We start from the raw sequence: 18,774 nt of genomic DNA, 5'->3' as shown, positions 1-18,774 counted from the left end.
AACCACCTCTATTCTACCACTTGACATGAGGAGAGGTTCTGTTAAATCAAATCTTATTTTTTTATTAATTCCAAACGTATTTTGTGCGTCTTGGCCGTCTCGCGAACTGCAATTAATTAAAGAAAGTCTCTAACTTGGATTTGATGTGGTGCGATTGAAGGGAATTGTGCCTTAGCCTGCCTACATTTGACTAGTGTTGGACGACACAGGGTTCTGCTGCGAGACGCAGTTTTTCTCACGCTAAACCAAACACCCCCCCCCCCAAATTCAAGTTCCTATCCACAATGGCTTAACATGTAGGGAAAATTTATTAAAGCTGTGTTAATCTACAGATTTTACTGCAGTGCTGCTTTGAAATGGTCCAAATCGCTTCAGGAGACAAAACGTGGGCTGAAATAAAAACCAGGCGAGTCACCTAGTGCGTCTTTGTTCTCGACCTGGCGCATGCGATCATATGGGAGCATCTGAGCAAACGGGCAGACATGCGAAGCGTTTTTCGGGTAACGTTCTGGGCTAATTGGATTTTCACGGCTGCTCGCACTAATGAGATACACTGCAGAATCAGTTGGGGTGGGGGGGGGGGGGGGAGCAGGCAGAGAGAGAAAGACGAAGGAGGGAGGGAGAAATCTGAAGGCGTCCGGCAACAATTTCCATTGTGTTTACGTGTGTGGAGGAGAGACGGGACCAGCTGCGCGGAACGTCTGGCTGCAGGCACACGTGAAACTTCGATTTTCGGTTTATTCGTGACTTGGGTGGCATGGTGACACAGTGCTGCTGTATCACACCTTCAGGGTTGGGGGTTCGAATTCCACTGTGTGCGGAGTTTGCATTCTCATCCCATGATGCACTAGTTTTTTACAGGTACTTCTGCTGAGTGCGGGATTTAAGACGACGACCATCGGATGACAGGTACAGAGGCCTAACCCTCTGAAAGTGAAGTTTTGGTCCAGGACACAAATATCAAAGACAGGTCGAGTCTCATTTTCTCTGGTAGCGGCTTGGAATGACCGGAACGTGGTTAAAGGAACCACGGCCTACTTAGGGGAAAAAGCCATTATGTACATGAAATCGCATACTGATCCGGATGTAGGGAAGGCAGTTTCTGAGACTAAAAATCATACTGAAGACACCCTCTGAAACACACCCCCCCCCCACCTCCACCACCCCACCCCCGGTCTGTCCCCTGATCGCTCACCGGCCTGGTTGGTGGTGATGTTGACGGCAGCGTACTGCGGCGAGTAGGGGCTCTGGTCGGAGACGCCATTGACGGCCTGCACCTCGAAGGTGTAGCGGGTGTGGGCCAGCAGCTCGCTGACGTGCACGCGCGGCTCCGTCAGGCCCAGCTGCCGCGGCGTGAAGCGCACGTTGTCGCCGCAGCGCGTGCAGCCCCCGCCACGCCTGCCCCCGCAGCTCTTGCAGATGACATTGTAGACGACATCATCACGGCCACCCGACTCCCGTGGGGACGACCAGTCCAGCGTCAGCGAGGTCTCGTTCACACTGGAGATGATGCTCTGCGGGGCCGAGGGGACCGCTGGGGGTGGAAAGGTGGAGGAAGAGGGTTACAGTTAGGGGGGGGGCAGAATGGTCCAATAAGTGATTAACCTGAACCAACAATATCCAGCTGGGACGTTACCACCGAATGGTTAAACTAATCACTATATAAACAGGTCCTACTATGAAAAAAGTTATTAAAAATGAACAACAACAACATCAATAATAATAACAAAAAATAGATAATGCTTTACATTAACTGCACCTGCATAATGCAATCATTATGCATTCATAGAACATTCATAGGCAGCATGTAAGTATACCTTATCGTGACATACTTCAACAACTTCAATATCCATTAATGACAAACATTATATGATTATAAAGTTTATTATCATATAATGTTCATTATTAATGTATATTAAAACTGGTAAGGTATGTTAGGATGTTGTGGTATATTTACTTGCTGCTTATGAATGTTCTATGAATCTATTATGAAGGTGCACTAAATGTCCTATGAATGCATTATAAAGGCATTATAATAATAAATTTTCCACTAGGTGTATAAAGTTGAAAAACTGTAAACTATATTCTAAGATAAGCAGTATATTCTAAGAAGCCTATTATTATTATTACATCATGTCCTCCATCCCATCAGTTTCCAGATTCGGAATCCAGTCCATATATTCAATAGAACCAGTTCATTAATTACATTACATTAATTAATTGCTGTATCATAAATACCGTTTCTGTCCAGTGTGCCATTGTGAGGCATTGTGAGTTTTTCCCTACTAACCACTGTACAGGTACTTACTCCTGACCTTTACTCCTTGGTTTAGTTTGTTGCTCGGTTACAGGATCAAACCCTGTCGTTCATTGTGGCTTTTGGATTTGTGTTTGTCTTTGTGAAAATAAATGGATGTAGGTTCGCGGGGGGTCCAGAGCCTATCCCAGAAGCTATGGGCACAAGGCAGGGAACAACCCAGGACCAGGGGGCCAGCCCATCGCAGGGCACACTCACACACCATTCACTCACACGGGCAATTTAGTAACTCCAATTAGTCTCAGGATGTTTTTGGACTGTGGGGGGAAACCGGAGTACCCAGAGGAAACCCCACGACGACACGGGGAGAACATGCAAACTCCGCACACATGTGACCCAGGCGGAGACTCGAACCCGGGTCCCAGAGGTGTGAGGCAACAGTGCTAACCACTGCACCACCATGCTGCCCCCCAAAAAAATAATACTAATGATGATGATGATGATGATGATGATGATGATGATGATGATGATGATGATGATGATGATGATGATGATGATGATGATGATGATGACGGTAAGTTGTCAGCGAGGCCTCTGCCGTCCTCCCAGGACACCCTGATCCCTCAGTTCACACCCGGCCTAAAGCGCTGTGGTGTTTCTGTGAGTTTGCATGACTTCTGTTCAGCAGACACTGTACCTCAGAGCTGCTTACGAAGCAAAACACCGGCAGTGGGAAGGTGTTAAAAAAAAGCAGAGATGTGTTCCGCGTTGAAAGGGAAGGTCGTTTCCACGTGAACTACCTCCCCCCCCCGCCCCCCCGCACTTTCCCTCAAGGGGACACGGCAGCAGCTGCCCACAGGAGAACTCGGCCTCGAAAGGTCTTCAAAGTTGCTCTTTTCCACTGGAGCTCCATATCGCATTTATACAACTAAAACTTCCAGAGAGGAGGACGTCTGCTGGAGAATGTAGAAGGTACTTACTTCACCTACTCTATTCGGCTAAGGCCCCTCCTCCTGTCTCCGGGGTCTAAAGCACTCGGTTTATTTGGATAAGGGGCTAATAGAGAGTTTCTGGATAAAAAGCATTTACAGGAATGAATGGTATGTCGTTCTTCTTCAAGGGGTCAAATGTTGATTGAGAAGGTGAGGTGCTCTTAGGGAGGGTCAGAGTGATTGACATCATGTGGTTCGATATGGACACTAAATATTTCAGAAGCAGGGTGCAGCTCTTTTCAACTTGTGGCGATAACCTTTAAAATTCTTTCAAAAAGTCTGCAAACAAGTAGCCATTACAGTTTGCATGACTGAACAGAAATGTGACACTTTTGATGGTATTACCAGGACAGGGACGTTCTGAATAGCGGGTGATTTTTCAGATGACTAGATAAAGCCCTGCACTGTGAGTAATTAAAGAGGGACGACCTGTGGGGCGCGTACTGGAGGGGGGGGCGTAAGTCGGTATATTGCCTCGGGCCGCGACACACCGCCCCCTTCAGGCCGGCTGTGGGTCACCCTCAGACATAAGGATCTCCCCCCTCCCAAGCTGACAGCTCATTTGCCTGTCCACTAATCGGCTCTCATTAAGAGCCCCCTTGTGCGTGGACTTGGTTGTGTTTAAGTGCCTTCCGGCCAGGGGGGGGCAGGGGGCTTTACAGCTTCGCTTAGGATGTGGCTCATTGTTTAGGCCCCACGTCACATGACGTCATTTTCCTGCGCAAAGTATCTGCTGGTTTGTCGTGTTAGTTTTATGTAAATATAATGCTTCTCCTGTAAACTCTGCCCCCCACCAACCCCCCCGTTCCTCCGCACCCCTGCCATCCATCTGGTGGTGCCTGGGGCAAGGCTTTAGGTGAGCCTGAGGAGCTTTTGAGGCTCATTCTGTCTGGGGGGGGTTGGGGTCCTCCAGTCTATAATTCTCCACATGCCATTTGTCTTCACCCTATGGGGACTGCTATTTCTCTAGGTGGAGGAGGCAGAGGTGAGGATGGTGGTTACATTCAAGGAGGTGGGGGTTGCCTCACACATAGCCTGGACCGTAAAGGTGCAGCAGAGCGTGGATCTATGGGTTTCACTTAGCGATTATGCAACAGTAATCCCAGCAGGGGGCGATACATACTGGTGCAGGGCATTTGGATGGGGTCCGAGTCGGTGCGGTAGTAGCCATTGCGGCACACACAGCTGGTGGCGCCCTCGCTGGTGGTGCGGCTGTTGATGGGGCACTGCAGGCACGCCTCGTCGCCCTGGGAGGGCTTGAAGAAGCCGGAGGGACATGCTGCGGACAAAGGGGGGTGACAGTGAGCAAAAGCAGGAAGCAGACCAAACACCCAGCGGGACTGCCGTCTGTGTGCCATTCTTTAATTATTCCCCATAAACAGCTCGCTAAGAAAGTGTTTCCCAACCCGGTCGTCGGGGACCTGCAGACAGACCATGTTTTTGCTCCCTCCCGGCTCCCTGCTAGACAGTCCACATTTCTGCCTGGGAGCTGGGAGGGAGCAAAAAGGTGGGCTCTCTGTGGCTCCCCGAGGACTGGATGGGGAAACACTGTGCTAAGATGTCGCAGACGTTTCAGTGCTCGGCGGGGTCCTAAATCTTGATACTGGTTCTGGGCACCAGAAGGGCTACCTGCTGATGCCCCAAAGTGCTTCACAAAAAAAACAAACAAGTGTCACTATTTGACATACAACAGGTAGAAAAATCAATTAATAAAAGTCAGAAGACAACAGAGCAGAAGAAAAAAATCTTGTGGCGCAGCCATGCTACCGTGTATGTAGTGCTGCTTGGATCACAGAGGCTTTGTGTCACGCAGAAAAGCAGGTCCCTCTAAAGCACCATATTTAGCCGATATGTGAAACTGAGAGGAGAGGGAGGGGCTAAAGGGGCGGGGCCTGACACATATGACCACGCCCCCATAACGCCACAGCCTGTCCCACACAATCCGAAAAGGGTTTCGGCAATCTCCAGTCTTTATTGTGCCCCTCCCCCGGACACATCTGAGCAACAGGCTGCTGTAACCTCCTCCCTCCCCATTTCCAACCCAAAATCCCCATCGGTCCCGGCCAAGTTTGACTGTCGGGATTATAGAAGAGACCCAGAAGACACACGAGGGCCAGAGCGGACTCTGTGAGGTCTGCTGAGGATCCGCTGTAAATCTCACAAAGACAAACAGGACGTGCCCCCCCCCCCCCACGCCCAGTCTGTCCTGCCCTCCACAGACTGCAGGCGTTCTATTCACAATCCCAAAGTTTGCCTGCGAGGACTCGCTGTCCCTGGGATAGACTGACCACTGGGGTCACTGTGATTTAAAGGCTGCTGGAAGGGAATTGATGGAGCAGACAGTCAAACCAATCCCCCGAAAATAAGACAGTAAATCTTTTTACCAGTTTTCTTGGGCTGGACTAAAATAATTAATCACATCTATTAATTAGGAATGAAGCACCATTATCTGCACTATTTGCAGAGTGCGGCTTTGTCCTGTGTGTGTCTCGGCACTGAGCAGTAACGGTGGGGGCAGGGGGGCATGTGGAGAATGTGCAGCACACCTTTTCCTCACTCTGCTAAATCAGCCAAGAAATATTAATCTCGACCCCCCACCCCCGCATGATTAATGGCAGGGAGGGGGGGGCCACATTTGCCGGCCCAGCATCCCTCACAGTCGTGTTGTGGTGCAGCGAGGGGGCCACAGCGAGATGTCAGACACGACCGGCTGAAACGGGATCCAAGGTTTGGGGATGGACAGATTTTAAAGAAGAGGAAGTTGGCGAGGACCTAGGTTTGGGGGGCGGGGGGGGGCTCTGATACTGTCTGAGAGGGAAAGACACAGACAAAGAAAGAGAGGGAGAGAGTGAGGGGGGCAGAGAGGGAGGGAGCGAATGAAAAAGCTGGATTTCAGTCTGCAGCAAAGCTAATGAAACACCAGAGATCGGGGCCCCCCAAGCCACGTCAGCCATGGGGCTCCACACTCAGCACCCAAATCGCCAGCCTGCCCTGGGGGATCCTCTCCCCATTGACCCTGTAATTACTGAGGCTAGACTAGACTTATATAATAAATAAATCTTGTTCCTCATACATTTTTCCAAGCAGAGTGAAAAACAAAATTTGTCTTTAACTTGATTCCATTCCTTTGGCTTCAAACATCGGCACAAATTAGTATTCGGCTTAATTAGGATAAATCCATCAATCAGTTAATTGTTCGGGGGGCCTTGAACTGTTAAGTAATTACATTATAATTAATTTTTATTTTAAGACCCAGTATCTGTTCTTTTAGCCAATCAGTACGGAAAACACTCCAAAAATATCTCTGAGGAGGACTCAGAAATCCTGCAAATCGTGGCGAGAATTCAATCACTTTGTCCATCTTGGATAATTAACTAAAATTCCGGGACATGTCTGATATTCCTTTGAGCCCAGGAATCCAAAACCCTGCTTCTGCAGCCTCACCATCAGCCCATTCCTTGGCCAGGAGAGTCAAAGGTTCCAAACAGGCTCTGACTCCTTCCTGGAGTCCCGACTGCATTTTCTGAGGCTCCAGCGCCCCGGAATCGCTGGATCCCCATCTGCGCATCTTCACCCAACAGGCGCCGTTGGGGCTTCCTGACGTGACTTTGGGTTCCTTCCAGAACCCTGTCTGCAGCTGCCTAATTACAGCTGCAAGCGGTCAGAGCACAGAGCTGCTTAGCCTCTCCCCATCAGACATCGTCCTACAAACAGACGCTCCGGTGATTCCGGAAATCTTAAAAGACGGGACGGAATTCTGAGCATTCAAATGGAATTTTATCGACACATTCAATTTACAAGCCCAAGAACATTCAGAAAGAAATTCTCGGTATATAAAAAGAAAAAGTTAGCCGTCACACTAATTTTAGTAATTTGGGGAAAATACCAAAGCCTCTGTAATAGCAGGAGCCAGTGAAAAGGCAGAAGTTAACTACTGCTACCCGCGTTTATGACTTTAATAATGGATACAGACATGATTCATTGGGAGCCGAATGCTGGACGTTTGGATGCCTGTCGAGCCAAACTCGCCATTATAAAAATCATACGAGGAGTCGGAGCCATTGTGCCAGAAAGCCCTTTCACTTTTACGACAAGCGATTTGCTCATTTTTTTATCCTGTGGGGTTGACTTACGCTGGGTCCCAAAAAACCCATGGAACGCCATCGTGGTGCTGACCCCCTCTCTTTTTTGGTAGGAGCTCTAACAGAGCTAGTTTCTCTTCAAAAGCACTAGGTGGCGCTGTCGCAAAAAAGCACCCTATAACTGACAGGTCCTTGTGCTGCGTGGCGATGGCATTGGGGAGGGGGGGGGGGGGGGGGGACTGCAAAAGTAGCCTTTGTGATGAATCCATCATGAAAACCCCGCCCAGACACACCCCACCTACAGTTGCCGGCTCGGATATATGCCACAATCAAGCCAAAATCAGTTGCATATCCATGGGTAACTCTGCACCATCTCGGCCCACCCCCAGCCCCTGCACCATGAAATGGCTGGTCTCTTTGTCTCTTTGCTCGGCTGACGGAAGAACTAACCCCCCCGCTGATACAGCAGCATGCCCATTCCACAGCGCGAAGCCCAGCTCCAATCTGCTGCCTTTGACCAAAAATTGGAGGCGAGAAGAAAAATGTGAGATGTGTGTGCGTAGAAGCGAGCCCATTGTCATGATACGTGTGTGTGTGTGTGTGTGTCTGTGTTGGGCTGGCTGTGGGCACGAGGATCTGAGAGATGGGGGAGGCCAAAACGAAATATGTAAAAAAAATGCCAGAAAAAAAACTGAGATCTGAGGTTTTGTCAGTAAAGCAAAAAACATGCTGATGGTGGTGAACGTGAACGTGGCCAGCATTTTCTATGTGGACGTAAAAGCTCAGACTATGACTGGGTGCTCTCTCTCTCTCTCTCCCTCTTTAAATACTGACCCCTCTGCCTCCCACCGTGGTCACCTGTACCAGACACTAGCAGTGTCCCATAAAGAAAATACACCCACAGCAGCAACATCTGCTCCCCCACTGACAAGACATTTCATTCCAGACTGCTGCCTCCCATCTGGCCAATCACGGCTCATCCTTTCTCTCTGATTGGCTGCCTCACTGTAGACTGTGTAGTAACAGGGAAATTCCGCTTGTGTGTTTGTTAATCCCGCTGCCACCCACCAATCAGTAAGCAAGCTCCTCTTTGGCAAAAGCTTACAGGGTCTGGTAATTTAATTAAGGCTCTATCTTTGCCAGCAACTCCAATCAGGAGAAGGTGAAGGCAATTAGATCACATTTTCCATTACCCTGCTGGCCGGGGCAGGAAGAGGACGTCCACTGCCCTCACTGTATGGCATCTGCTCACCTTGGGGCATAATTGAGAGCATTCTGCTGTCACCAGGTCTACAGGTGATGCTGTCATTGGTGTCACTCAAAGGGGGTGACATGTGGGACACGTCCCACCCAATGCTGAAAACAGTGCTGTTTGCTCCAGCCAATGTTTTCCAAGATTCCACTTTTAAAAATATGAATACATTCATTTCTCATCTAACCTGAGAGGAAAAAAAAATGCTTTTTGCCAACGACTTTGGTTGCGTACGCATTAAACGTTATGGCAATGATTTGGCAATGTTTATCAATGTCAACATTTCTACGTTATCTTTTAAAAATGTAGAATGCAAAATGGAAATGATCTCCATCCACACAGGTGTTTTCACATGTACGACAGTATTTCCATACACTGAAATAAACAGAACACACATGACGAAGCTATTATCCTACACTGGGCATGCACACGTCAGTGCAGCGACCAGTAAATTTGTTTCTTTTTCTGCAAATATGCAGCCCTCTAACGTGCTATTTAGCTGCGTACAGATCAGTTGCAGGGGAAGTGCCATTTTCCGCAGCCCCTGTATACCCGCCATACCAGCATACTGTTTGCTTCTGTGCAGGGTGACCAGTTAAGCACTCAGACAATGCGATGGTGTACCTAGTGGGATCAAAAATGCAGGGACCAATTAGGGCACTTTTAGTGTCTGCATTTTCAAAAGGTCTTTGTCATCCACAATGGAAACAGCACAAATGCTCATATCCAAAGTCAAATGCGCTAACGCTAACTCTGCTTGTATTTCTCATCCTTGGCCAACAGAAGGGGCAGCAGATAAAAAGCCGGAATGAAGGTGCATAGAAGGCTAAAGGGGATCAAACAGATCAAATACACGTAAAGGGACCTTTTAGGAAATGCGCTGACTCATTTTCTACATAAGATAACCAACGTAGAAATGGTAAGTGCAAGGAAATGGGCCAGGAAAGCAGGAAGCCAGCTGACAAAGGTACACAGCCTCCCCCCACACCCCTGCCCCCCGCAAGAGTGCGGGGAGGGAGAAAACGTGCATGCAGTCGGTAACAGCTGGGAGCGTGGGGGTGTCGCACTTGCACCCTGTGCACGCAGGAGTAGCTGACGGCACAGAAACCGGGCTTCTTGAGTCAGAAAGGAAGTGGCAGTTACGTTCCTGCACTGAGCAGAACCCAGTTTGTAAAATGTCAGCTCGTGAAAAATAACCGGAATTATTACTCCAGACGACGAATGTTATATTATTGGCAGGAAGAAGTGTTTTGATTTCTCACTTGTAGCATGGCGGCAAAGCCTGGAATTTTCATCACAGCTGTTTTTCCTACCACCCCCTCCCGCAGCACGGAGACGCATGAAGAACCGCATCCATAATTGCGGCGTGGAAGCAGACAAAGGAATGCGAACCGGATCGTTTTTTATCAATAATTTGACACCTGTCGCTCATGAGGACCCAATCGTGTTGGATGCAGGCTGCCCCAGGGGGGAAGGAGATGCCAGCGGTTTGTGGCCAACCACAGCACATTTATCCTCATTATGGGCAGGCTGTCGATCGGCCTGCAACAGGGCGGGTCGACACAGGAAGCTTGCATCGTGAGTGGAGAGGGGGGATGTCAATTAAACACAGTGCAGCTCTGAACTCCACCCCCCAGAAGGAATCAGTGGCATTTCTGATGCCTAGGATACTTTGACAGGTGCTGGGCAGTGGCAACGCGGGTGGGGGGAGCACCAGCAGGGATCTTCAATGCAGGCCATGTCATACACTTCAGATCATTTATTGCTTAACATCCTACTGGATGGTATAAATGAAGGGGAGGAGCCTAAACACACAGGGGTCACCGGCTCTTTGTGAGCCAATCGCACGTCTGGTTCAACCCAATAACAAAGGAACACTGGGAAATAACTGACATGTGAGTCTGGGTGACCCCCACAGAAGTGAGGGTCTGAAAGGGGTCACGCTTCTATTTGCTCCTGCAGAGACACATACAATCGATTGGCCACTAAGGTGACACCCAACAGGCATGTGTACAAAATCTGCTCCCTTTTAATCATAATGGTTCGGGGTTAATGATCAATTGTGCTCTACGAGAACGCTGATGCCCGCAGGATTTACGGCACAAAGCGGGCTGCCTGTCAGGGCACAGCTGGGCTTTGGCAGACCCCTGATTCACAGTGTACATTATGGGATGTATTCTTTTCCCTTCTTCGTTCGTGGGGGTACGCAGATGCCCTCGGCACCAGCTCAGGGACGGTGCGGCTTGTTCTTGAAATAGAGCTTGTTTAAGGGCTGGGTCCAGTCAGGTCAAACAGTTGGCTGTTCATGGCCTGCATTCCACAAGGACTCTTTGCTTAAAGAGGCGTTTCCTTGGAAATGGTCAATGGTTCGGAAGCATGGTTGGCATCGGTTTAGTGGTCAGTCCTATTAACACTTTATTTTATCAAAGTGACATCATGCCAGGCCTGCACTTGTGCCAGAAGAATATCACTTTTCCATAAACACAAGCTGTCCCATGACATAAACCCACTAGTGAGCAATGGTGATGGTTTCAGGACCAACCACTGCTTACCAGCGTTTTACATTGGACCAAATCGTGTGGCGTGAGGCGACTGTCTTTAAAGAATGCGATTTTCCCCAAGACCGTGAGGGCGCTACATGACAAGGAAAGACGAGGCGCTAATAGGGTTAGTATAGTGGGGGCAGCTGTGCCCAATCCTGCCTCCATCTCACCTCCACCCCCACTCTTCCCTGCTCCGCAAACTCCGCCAAGTCCCTGTGAGGGTATCGCATTGGTGGGGCTCTGCCCCTGTGTCCCCGGTGTAAATTTAGCAGAAATTAAATCAATTCCATCCAAAAGGGATCCTAACCATTAGCGACACGGTGACAGCTGCTGCCGTCGCTGTCGCCTCACATGGAAATCATGCGTGAGCGAGTGCGTCTGCGCTGGGAAACTTCCTGACGAAAACAGCCCCTTGGATCAAAACCTCAAGCCTGTTAACAAACGTTAGCCTCTTAGGCTTAGCAAATGTTTCACCAAGACTGTTTTTTTCATGCCGTTCTGTGGAGTCTTAAAACAAACAATATATTCCCGCCTGTAATTTATGACAAACTCTCTGGTAGATGCTGTAGATATTTTATTTAAACTGTTTGGCTTTTACTCTGCAGAGCTATCTTAACCTTTCTCTCTATACAAGCAGTTAGGCTAATCCAGGAAGGAGTCTGATGCTCCACAGTTAAGTCGGGGGGGATATTTATATCTAAAAAAATAATAATTTACGACTTCGGATTTGTCGAAGGTCCAGCTAACCACGCAAGCTGCACTGTTCACTGTAACCTCTCACACCGCATAAGGCAGAGGTGTGGCCTTTTTAATTTGTTATATGCGTCTAAAAGAAAGCCAAACTCCAAAGATTTACGTCTTAAACCCTGGGAAAAATAAGGACTGTCATAGCAAATAAATCAGTTTGAAATATAGACTTGACATTAAATAAACGGCATGAATTACAGACACGTGTTCAGCCTTAAAGTAGTTCCAGAGCTGCAGGAATGATGCTCGTGCTGGTTGGAGATATGGGGTCGGCATTCAAGACACCCACCCAGTTCAGCAGCCCCCCCCCCCCCCCTCCCGGTTGTTTGCATTGCTGGTTTCACCTGTGGGTGACAGCATCAGTCAACTGGCCTTTAAACCACTGAACCATACAGCGCTGCCTCTTCAAAACGCCTGTGGTTGTTTACCACCCCCCACCCCCCCAAACATCTTCTTTCAGCTACTGTCCCCTTAACCCAGATACAGAAAAGTGCCTCTGCCTTTTGTTGCCTTTAATTTGTCCCAATCAATGCTGCCTGTTAAGACGGGGGGGCCCGAAGGGGGGGGGGGGGGGGGGGTCAGCAAAATGAATCTCTCTGCTTGTACTATAAGAAGGTTTCGACATGCGGCAAGTGTGGGGTAGGGGGGGGGGGGGGGGGAGGGTACACAAGGCCCCCGTTGCCATGGAAACTCCTTTAAAAGATCCCCAGGCAGTAAATTGCTGCCCCTACTCCAACACACGAGCGCACACACACACACAACCACACATGCAAACACACCTTCACATCGACTTGTCACGTATTCCGACACCTCTGCAGACCCAGACGGATTGTTTACTCGCTTTGTTTATGCCAAAAAGGACAGTAAACGATGCCACTTAGCGGTTTCAGTTTAGGTGTCATTGCTCTTGGCTTGATCATTATAATCTTTTGTTTTTTTTGTTTCCCTAACAAGATAATCAGTTGACTGACGATATGCCGTCTGCCTTTGTGATGCATTTATTTAGCTATAAGTGACCCATCTGAACTCAGAGATTAGATTAAACAGCTGGATTACTATCATATTGTTATTAAATGCACAGTGTATTGTCTGTGCTTTACCACAAGGCTTCATCCTCATCCAGGTTTAAAGCCCACTGCAGTCCTCCAGACACCAGTGGTGAGTCCAACCATGCAGTGGTCTGGCCACGTCCAGATACCACCGACACCACAAGGATTATTTTACTCCCAGCTATGAGTTTGAGCTGAGACATCGATTCAGACGGTACTTAGCAGTGAATTTAAGGGTCTCCAAGGAAACCTCAGGTCACCATATGACCCCCAGTGTCTACAGCGTCTAAAGCTGCACCCCCAACCCCCCACTCAAGGCTGCGCACTCAAGGAACCAGAGGAGCTCTCCGACGAAACAGGAACCAGACGTTACTAGATGGTGCTGCATCTCCTGAATGAAAACATTCAGTTTTTTTCCAAGTCTCCTTAGAATTTGTACAACTGAATCCACGCATAATCACTCACTGCGATCGTGAGCATTATAATGACCCCACAGTAAGAAACAGCACAATAGAGCTGGTTAAGATCTTCAGCTAAACATCCCAATGCAAATACACGCTTCGCCATCTACAAAGCCAACTCCTACCATGGTCGGTTTAAGAAATATGTCACGCTTGTGTTTATATTTTTTAGTATTTCAAATCTGTCATGCTATGGAGGTTTGGAAGGCTGGGTAGAAGATCTGGAAGGCAGAGAAGCCTACCTTCTCCACCACTGACGGGTGGGGGAAGGTATCTTTAGTTCTTATAAACTGTTCCAGCCTCTAGGTGGCAAGAGGTTCCAGCGCAGCAGATTAGAGATACTACTGTCAGTACCCCCATCTAATGACAGCGGAAAGTCTGGACTTTGAGTCAACACAAAGGCTGCAGGAGAAATGTATACGTTTTCATAACAAATGATAGTAGCACAGACTGTCCTGGTAGCCATAACAAAGGTAAACGCCTGAAACAGAAACCTCTGAGTGTTTATATAAAAAAGAGCTTCATCGGGGGCCCAGAGACGAAGAACTGAGTGGCTCTGCTAACATGTGGAGATGCTCAGCACATAGTTACCTCAATACTGATTCAGTTACCAGGATCCCACCCCAGGTGCCGTGGATAGTTGTTTGATCCAGCTGACGTGTAAAACAAACCTCGGAGCGACCGTCGCCACAGGGTGGCTGCGTGGGGAGACTCATGGATTAGTCCCTGTTTCCTGGAGACGGTGGGATTATCTGAAGGTGGGCTGGGAGGGGGGTAAGGAGATAGATGTAGTGGGCTGGGACGACCGGGGGTGAGGAACTGGAGGGGAAAGTACACTCATGGGTAATTTTCGAGAAACTGGGACTAAGGGATTTCTCTGAAGTCGGGGGAAAATTTTGAGCCAAGAGTCACTCACAACTTTCTTGATTTCATGGGCTCTTGCACAGTGGCGCAGCGAGTTAGCATGCTGGAATTTGATTCAAGGAAAGCGGAGAAGTTCCCCTCCTGGATTTCAGATGTGGCGGGAATCGGAGCAGCATTGCTGAAGCAAATGCTTTTCTGTTGACGTGACGACATTTACAACGATAGCTTTACGTCACGGGCTGAGTGCGTCACGCCCGCAGCCGTCCAGCTGGGTTTTCAGGTACCTGGTGTAGCTCCACGCGTCTTCATGCGATGGGATGTGACTTCCTGTCTATGTCAGCGAGCCGCAGTGAGCTTGCAGAAAATTCTGTCATCCTGTCAGCACCGTTCCGACCACCAGGGCCTCGCATCCAGAATGTGAGCCAGGCCATTTTAGAAGCTCTGCAGGCTGGGAAAACCAGTCCGCTCCTGGGACACATTAGCTTGGCAGCCCCCTGACACCCAGAGCACTGGCACCTGGCCTGAAGTTCTAATCTCCAGCACCACGGATATCTCTGATACTGGTGCCTCACACACATAATTCGAAAATGTGGTCCTGCATTTGCAGGTAGGTCACCGTACCAGCCAATGAGGAGTGAGAGCTGCCACGCTCACGTGACATCATTTCCTGCCAACGCTGTTTAGCCCAACAACAATAAAAAATAGGATGAAAACAGACATATAGTATTGTGCAAAAGTCAAAGAAAATTATATTTAAATGATCGTCACTTTGAAATAAACCTAAGATATTATGTGTGGCAAAGTACATCAGCTTAGACATTTCAAAACCTCTCCTAAAGTCATAGTAGTATTTACAGTAACTATCCAATATATCCAAGTATTTGTTGACTCAACCACTAGCATATCATGTTTGCCTAATCAATACCTCAGCAAGTCATTGAACTAATGAAGTAAAATGTAAGCAAGTGGTAAAATGTAAGAAATACATGGAATGGCTGAGGTGCCCCTGAGGAGAGGTTTGGCAACAGAAGCGGTGTTCATCTAGCCATCCAGCAAGTTATCAGTAACTTTTTGGAGAACCAAAGATATTCTTGCTATTTTTTTATTGTGTTATTGTTCATTTGCATATATTCTAATGTTAAATGGTGTTTTCCTGGGCAAATATTCATTTATTTCACCAGATAAAAATATTCAAGCATATGAGCTTCAAAGATATGTTATGCATTTAATATTACATTTTCTTATATTTTTGACATTATTTCTCGACCGTCTCTCTCTTTTGTTATGAATTCTGCACATGTACATTATTAAATAGGCAACCTACAAGTGATAGAATGTTGCCCAGAGACGTTGACACATAATTAGGAGAAATCCTTCTGATTACCGTTGCGTGTCGGGTGCAAATAGGCAAAATAGGTCACCGTATGTAAAGCGTGTCTTCAAGGAGTCAAATCAATACATGAAGGCTCTATATTTGGAAACAAGGTCACAGTACAAAGGCTCTCAAGGCTGCACAGAGATGGAACGGCATTGCCCATGTATTGAATGGGGGCCAACGATTAATTTAGGCGCCGGTGTCTCCTTAAAGGATCTCGCTAAAGGTTGATTCCCACGTGGTGCATAGCCGAATCCCACAACGCGGCGAACCATGAGACGTTCCACTCAACGTCAATGTCACGCATATATTTAGAAACCTCAGCCACCATTCTGAACCCCTCTGACATTTCACAGATTCCTCGATGTATCATTTTATATCTGGAGTTTAAAGACAGAAAAAACAGCATCTGGTAATAGACATGGTGAGTGGGGTGGAGATGAGGGGGGGGGTTGTGGGAACAAGCTCTAAACGGGCACTTCAGTTTTGCAGATGGCCTTTGGAAACTGGGAGAAGCATACCTGTATGTCATCATAAACCGTGAGGGTCAGTGTTCAGAAAATACATTTGTCAAAGGCTTCCATATCTCTTGAGCAGCAACACAAAGGCCGGCCAATCTCAATGAGAGTGGTTACTCCTGGGTTCTCATAACTAGTGTGGAGCTACAGACAGTGTGCCCACTGGTCTGCTTTTGTGGAGGGAGGGGGGAAAATGGGACATTATGCCATGATTGCCGGGGACAGAAAGGGTAAGGGGGGAGGGCCATCACTGAAACATGGACAAATTCCCTTCCCTGCCCCCCATCCACCATTACTACAGTGCAGCAGGTGGCACGGGTCATCTGGGAAGCCAAAAGGACTCGCAGTCAATCGCCGAGTCCCGGGTTGGGTTTAACTGCTTTGGGGGAGGGTCATAATGTCATGGCCAGTTGTGTAAAATCTGCAAGCCTCTCAATAAGAGGCAAAGAATTTAGTCCACTCCCCTAAAAAAAATCAAAAAGATTTTAGCATGATGTTTATAGCTAGACAAAGCCAGGCTTTAAACCAAATTGTCTCTCACCTAGCAACAACAGAAGCAATTGCGTTAATAATAATGACAATAATAAGAAGAATAATAATAAACAGATGACACTAACAGTGCCGGTACCTAGACTCTGCTGGCACTGGAGCAGTTGTGAAATTACCCCATGAAATCCCCATTAACAGATTGCTCCAATATGGCCATAAAGTACTGCACTACAGCACTGACATGTGAGTAGCTCAAGGCCAATGACATGCCTACATCTGTGGGGGTCTGATGGACAAGTGTGTTACATAGTTCATCCGCTCACCTGTTTTTTTCCACTCCTCTTCACTCCTAGTACACTGAGCATCTGTTTGCACTGTACAGCTTGCCGGGATTTGGGGAATAAATTGGCAAATGGGATAAAAAGGCATCGCAGCAATCTAACTGGCTACACGAAACCAATGAGAGAGTACAGCCACACAAGATCCACGTCAGACTGACGCTGGCCCCCAGTTCAGAAACAGCTGCAGTATTTCCACAAAACCCACCACCATTAGGTGCTTCTTATGTCAAGCTTAAAGCGTATTGGTGGACGCGGTGAGTAGTAATGGAGCTTCACACTTCTGAGGTTGTGGGTTTGACTCCCTGCATCAGTTCCCCTAATCCAAACATAAGTAGTATATGGACTGGTGACTTCAGTGTGTGATCGAGTGTGAAAGTTTGTGCCCCATGACAATGGACTGGCATTCCATCAATGTCAGGACAGTATAGCATCCTAACAGGACAGACAGAAGGCAACGGAAAAGCAGAGGACTATCTGTGTATCACAGAACTACTGAAGACAGGTTAAATCCTCCTTCAGCCCATGTGGTGTGAACATTGACTAAACCTGCCTTCTTAGCTCTGCTCTGCACATGTGACAAATAGAACTCTTGACTTGACTTGAAAACAGGCATTTCTTGAGCTCAGACTAAGCTGTGGGAACAATGACTATGGATGTGCTTTTAATCCAGGGTGATACAATACAGCGCATTGGCTGAAAAGGCAAAACGTGGAGAGCGGTCGCCTCCAGGGTTTGGCAGCTTCTCCTTTCCGGTCCAGCAGGTACGGACATGGGGTCATAATCCTCAGGTTTTCAGTTCATGTCCTGAGATGTGACACACTGGAAAAACATGCAACTCCAAGGTTTTCCGTACATGTCCTGAGATTCGACTTGCTGTTTTACATTTACAAAGTATACTTCAGAATTACCAAGTCAAGAGGTTAGTGGCACCAAAGCCTAAAGGGGATACGCCAAGAACCACGGTTTTAATTTATGCACCAGACTCTGGAAATGCCTCTCGAAATATCTGTCCTCCACCGGGAGTGGATTCTTCCTAGCGTTCAACGGAAGTAGGAGAGGAGTGCCTCTCTACAGATAAGTGTGAAGAACTTCTGAAGGACTTTCGAAGGGCATCTTGGCAGACTTTGTGCCAAATGAAGCTGTTGTTACCATGGGGAGGGAGGGGTGCAGTGATTGAATAGATGGGGAAATGAGGAGAAAACCTCAAACCTTAGTGCAGGGGATCACGGCAGTAATCTGACAAAGCCAACAAGCGGTAATCCTTAGAAGTATGTGTCTGTGATACAAGAGAGGCCTTAATCTTCTTGTCGGAGGCTGACAAGTGTATACCGTTTCACACCTAAGTGCCTGCAGTTCACAGTCACTTGTCATCTTATGGTTACTGTTCTTCTCCTGTGGAAACCCATTTCCATCTGTCTGCTGAGGCAAATTATACTCCCTGAAATGGCCAGTGGAAACCAGTCTCCACTCGTCTACCAATGCAAACCATACTCCCTGAGACGGCCAGCAGAAAGTCTTCACTTCCTGTCTATCGATGTTGACTATACTCCCTAAGATGGCCAGCAGAAAGTCTTCACTGCCTGTCTAGCGAAGTTGACTATACTCCCTTAGACGACCAGCAGAAAGTCATCACTGCATGTCTATCGATCCAGACTATACTTCCCAAGACGACCAGTTGGGACAACATGCAATTATGACAGATGAACATTGGAGACCGTTTTGGTCTGTGGGCCAACAACACAAGAACTCGGACCATGGCCTGAATGTCTAAGTTTGCAGTGGGCAACAAATCAGGCAACTGAAA

The 18,774-nt window shown here is 47.9% G+C and overlaps 1 protein-coding gene across 6 annotated transcripts in view; it reads right to left on the bottom strand.

The window, feature by feature from the left end:
- The window catches only part of ephb2b (eph receptor B2b), a 111,242-nt gene that overhangs the window by 30,829 nt on the left and 61,639 nt on the right, over positions 1-18,774 (bottom strand). For all 6 annotated transcript variants that reach the window (XM_049022134.1, XM_049022136.1, XM_049022135.1 and 3 more), the window contains exons 4-5: positions 4,373-4,528; positions 1,196-1,534 (exon numbers count right to left, since the gene is read on the bottom strand). In XM_049022134.1, coding sequence (XP_048878091.1) covers positions 1,196-1,534; positions 4,373-4,528 — 495 coding nt within the window. The remainder of the gene's footprint in view (positions 1-1,195; positions 1,535-4,372; positions 4,529-18,774) is intronic.

The sequence above is a fragment of the Brienomyrus brachyistius genome, chromosome 8 (genome assembly GCF_023856365.1).
Source record: "Brienomyrus brachyistius isolate T26 chromosome 8, BBRACH_0.4, whole genome shotgun sequence".
Classification (NCBI taxonomy): Eukaryota; Metazoa; Chordata; class Actinopteri; order Osteoglossiformes; family Mormyridae; genus Brienomyrus; species Brienomyrus brachyistius.
Note: the sequence above shows the minus strand (reverse complement) of the source record. Positions and strands in the feature narration are given on the sequence as shown.